At 45.2% G+C, this 3,097-nt stretch overlaps 1 protein-coding gene across 1 annotated transcript; it reads right to left on the bottom strand.

The window, feature by feature from the left end:
• Nucleotides 1-906: 906 nt before the first annotated feature.
• LOC146716970 (TBC1 domain family member 2A-like) lies at nucleotides 907-2,624 on the bottom strand. Its single transcript, XM_085470452.1, has 4 exons — nucleotides 2,454-2,624; nucleotides 2,184-2,369; nucleotides 1,438-1,559; nucleotides 907-1,108 (listed from the first exon to the last, which is right to left on the bottom strand). The coding sequence occupies exons 1-4, from the start codon at nucleotides 2,622-2,624 to the stop codon at nucleotides 907-909; spliced, it is 681 nt and encodes a 226-aa protein (XP_085326578.1).
• Between the last annotated feature and the right edge of the window lie 473 nt (nucleotides 2,625-3,097).

Genomic DNA, 3,097 nt, shown 5'->3' with positions numbered 1-3,097 from the left:
ATCAACATCATGTTGGATTCAATGAGACATGAAACTAGTGCATGAAACAGGTCTCAGTAAATGTTCTCATAGACTGCAATACACTGCCCCCTGCTGGTCATTATAAAGTCTGCAGATGTCATTTGACATGAATGTCATATTTGTGAAACAAAATAAAGGACTCTGTAAAATAAATGAAAATCAAATATTTATATACAGAATATTTATGTACAAATGCTGAAAAAGACATTTGAACAAGATGCACACCCAGTAAAATTAAAAAAAAAAAGAAAAGTCAGTTTTATCATGTGACTATCATGCTGTCATTTCTGCACAATGCACTTTACACCAGATCAAAATAAAACACTGTGAGGTCGTTCTAACCGGAAGCCCAGAGAGCTTCGACAATGCAGCACAATGCCCTGAAGCATCAGCATCAAAATATACTTCAAGTACCAAAAAGTACTCATTGTGCAGAATGCCCTATTTTTGAATAGCTGGACATTTAATTACTTTATCACCAGCTGTGACTACAGCTGATAATCAACCATGTTTCATAGGGATGTGACTACATTTAGAAATGTCACGCATTTTTAGGTATAAAGCAAAAGATGCAATGAAATAAATAAGCTATCACATATTAATCCAAATGAATTCACTGAAATACATCTGCACATTTCTGCAGCCTGACTTATTACACACGTGAACACAGTACACATTTGTTTACTGCAAGCTTGTTTCAGAGATGTGATGCAGTTAAATCTGTATGCGTCTGTTTCCTTGTAGTGTTAGTAGAGATGGTGAACCTGACACAATCCTGTGTTTGGTGTGAAGGAAACCAGTTAACAGCCGGTTTAGTAAAATTCTCTTGAACTCATGGAAAACTCATCGTCGTCTCGAAGTGAGCAGCTGAAGCGTCCCGTGTGATCAGAGGTCCTCGTCGTCCTCGCTCACCATGACGTCGAGCTCTTTGTCTTTCCGTACGACGCTCTCGGTGATGAACTCCTTGTGCTGCTCCTCCAGCTCACGCAGCTCCGCCTGCAGGCGCTCCAGGTGGAGCACTCGCCTGTTCCTCAGCAGCCGGCTGGGGAATGGGTTCATGTCGTTGAAGGCGATGCTGGTCAGCTTCCTGCATGGACACACGCAGGTGGAAAGGACTCGATCACCAACACAGAGGAACTGGAAACTGATCAGCTTGAGTGTTTCTGTTTTATGCTGCTTGATACTTCAGGTACTGCAGTTTGAGCAGGAAATACTGGACTGACTGGACCACATGTATCCGAGAGCTGCAGATACTTAAAAATCTTTAAATCGTTGTTACTGTGATCAGGGAAATTTAAACTTCTCACAAAATTTCAGTAAAAAGGGTTTGAAGCTCAAAGATTCAACAGCTACATCCGCTACACTTCTGAGAGTGTAACAGCTCGTAGATTAAGGCGGGTGGAGGCGAGTGCGTACCTGGCATTGGAGACGGTCTTTGTGAAGAAGCGTAGGTACTGGTAGATCTCCACGCTGTCGTGAATCTTCAGGATGTCGTCCTCTTTGTATTTGAACAGAGCCAGAGTGTATCTGAAGATCACCTGCAGCACAGACACGCATTTCATAACAGGACACTCACGCCACACAATTAATTGGAAACTTTGAGGAGGTGAGTCATAAAATTACTCTTTCAGTTGTGGTGCAGTTGGGCCCTTTACTCATTACAGCTCTGATCGATTTCCAATAAGCCACTTGGTTCCTCAGTTGCCAGATAATATTAACTTACTTGGTAGTTGAGCTTTAAGTTTAAATTAAACTTTTGGGTTGGATCTACGTGGCTGAAGCTGTTGTCAGCATTTATCCCTGTGTGGTATATATTTCTGTGTCTGAACTGTGATTTTATTTCCTGAGACAAACGATGTAAAAGCTGTGCTGCATTTGTCACATTGCAGAAACAAGCCCAAAGCCATTGTCCCGCTCATCGTCTGGATTTACGCTGCTTGTGGTAGACTGTGAGGTCGTTACTAGAATGATCTGCTTTCCCACTCCTATTTCATGTCACATGACAGTTCCCCATGCTTAGTAAACAATGTCTTATTACTCCTAAAATGTAAATAAAGACATCTAAAGGTGAAAACAAAATCATTTTTGTTTCCATGGACACTACTGTGGTGCATTCAAGTGTTGTCTGCATTTCTGTCATGGTGTGTTCGGGTGTATGGTACCTTGGTACCCTCATACAGGAAGGCGTCCCACAGAGGCATCAGGATGTCGCTGGGCAGACTCTCCACAAAAACCACCAGGAACCAGTTGAAGGTGACCAGAGAGACGTCAATGTTGTGATCCTCAAAGTGAGATGCCAGGCGAGGAAGCTTCTCCGCCATGAAGTCCTTCAGCACGCGCTGGTCCGCCTGAGCACAAAGACTCACAGAGATCAGCCTCACTGATCACTAAAACAGATCACAGCAGGCAAGCAGGTGAGTGTGTCTGCTGACCTGAGAGGCCACCAGATTCTTGGTGTAGTAGTCCTGAGGCATGATGGCTTCCACCACTGCCACCAGACACCAGAAGGCGTCTTCGTCACTTTGGAGGACCAGCAGAGCGAGGGCCGCTAACCTGTGGACATTCATGGAAGGTGAGGTTCTGCCTGGAAGGCGGGTCCACATAAGAACTCAGATATAAAATTTATACTTTTGTTCTGACCTGCTGAGTACCTGGCAGCAGCCAATGGCAGGGTTATGCCCGGAGAAGGCCAGAAGGATGCGGCGGAGCTGCTGGAGGGCGGGGCTGGACAGCGAGGAGAAGTGCTGATTGGTCGTCAGGGTTCGGTGAAGGTCCAGCTGGACCTGCCTGGAGGCAGGATTAGGAGCTGTCCGACTCTTCTCACACAGCTGGAAACAGAACAGGATTACTGAGTGCTCGCCAGCATTCCCAACAGGAAGGAGGAGGAGCCACCTGTGCTCAGGTGCGGATAAAGCACTCTGTTGGCAGAGGTATGAAAATGCGCAGTAAAATCTAACGTGCATAGCTAACTTCATCAACGACATTTTGGGAGGAATAATCACACATCAGCCTTCGGCCATTTTTTGATGAACGCATACGCCCCCTAGAGCGCGCTAACTTTATTAACAGCCACACA

Source organism: Copadichromis virginalis, linkage group LG2, assembly GCF_057382275.1.
Source record: "Copadichromis virginalis isolate Kocher_CV1m ecotype Utaka linkage group LG2, C_Virginalis_male_GT1.1, whole genome shotgun sequence".
Classification (NCBI taxonomy): domain Eukaryota; kingdom Metazoa; phylum Chordata; class Actinopteri; order Cichliformes; family Cichlidae; genus Copadichromis; species Copadichromis virginalis.
Note: the sequence above shows the minus strand (reverse complement) of the source record. Positions and strands in the feature narration are given on the sequence as shown.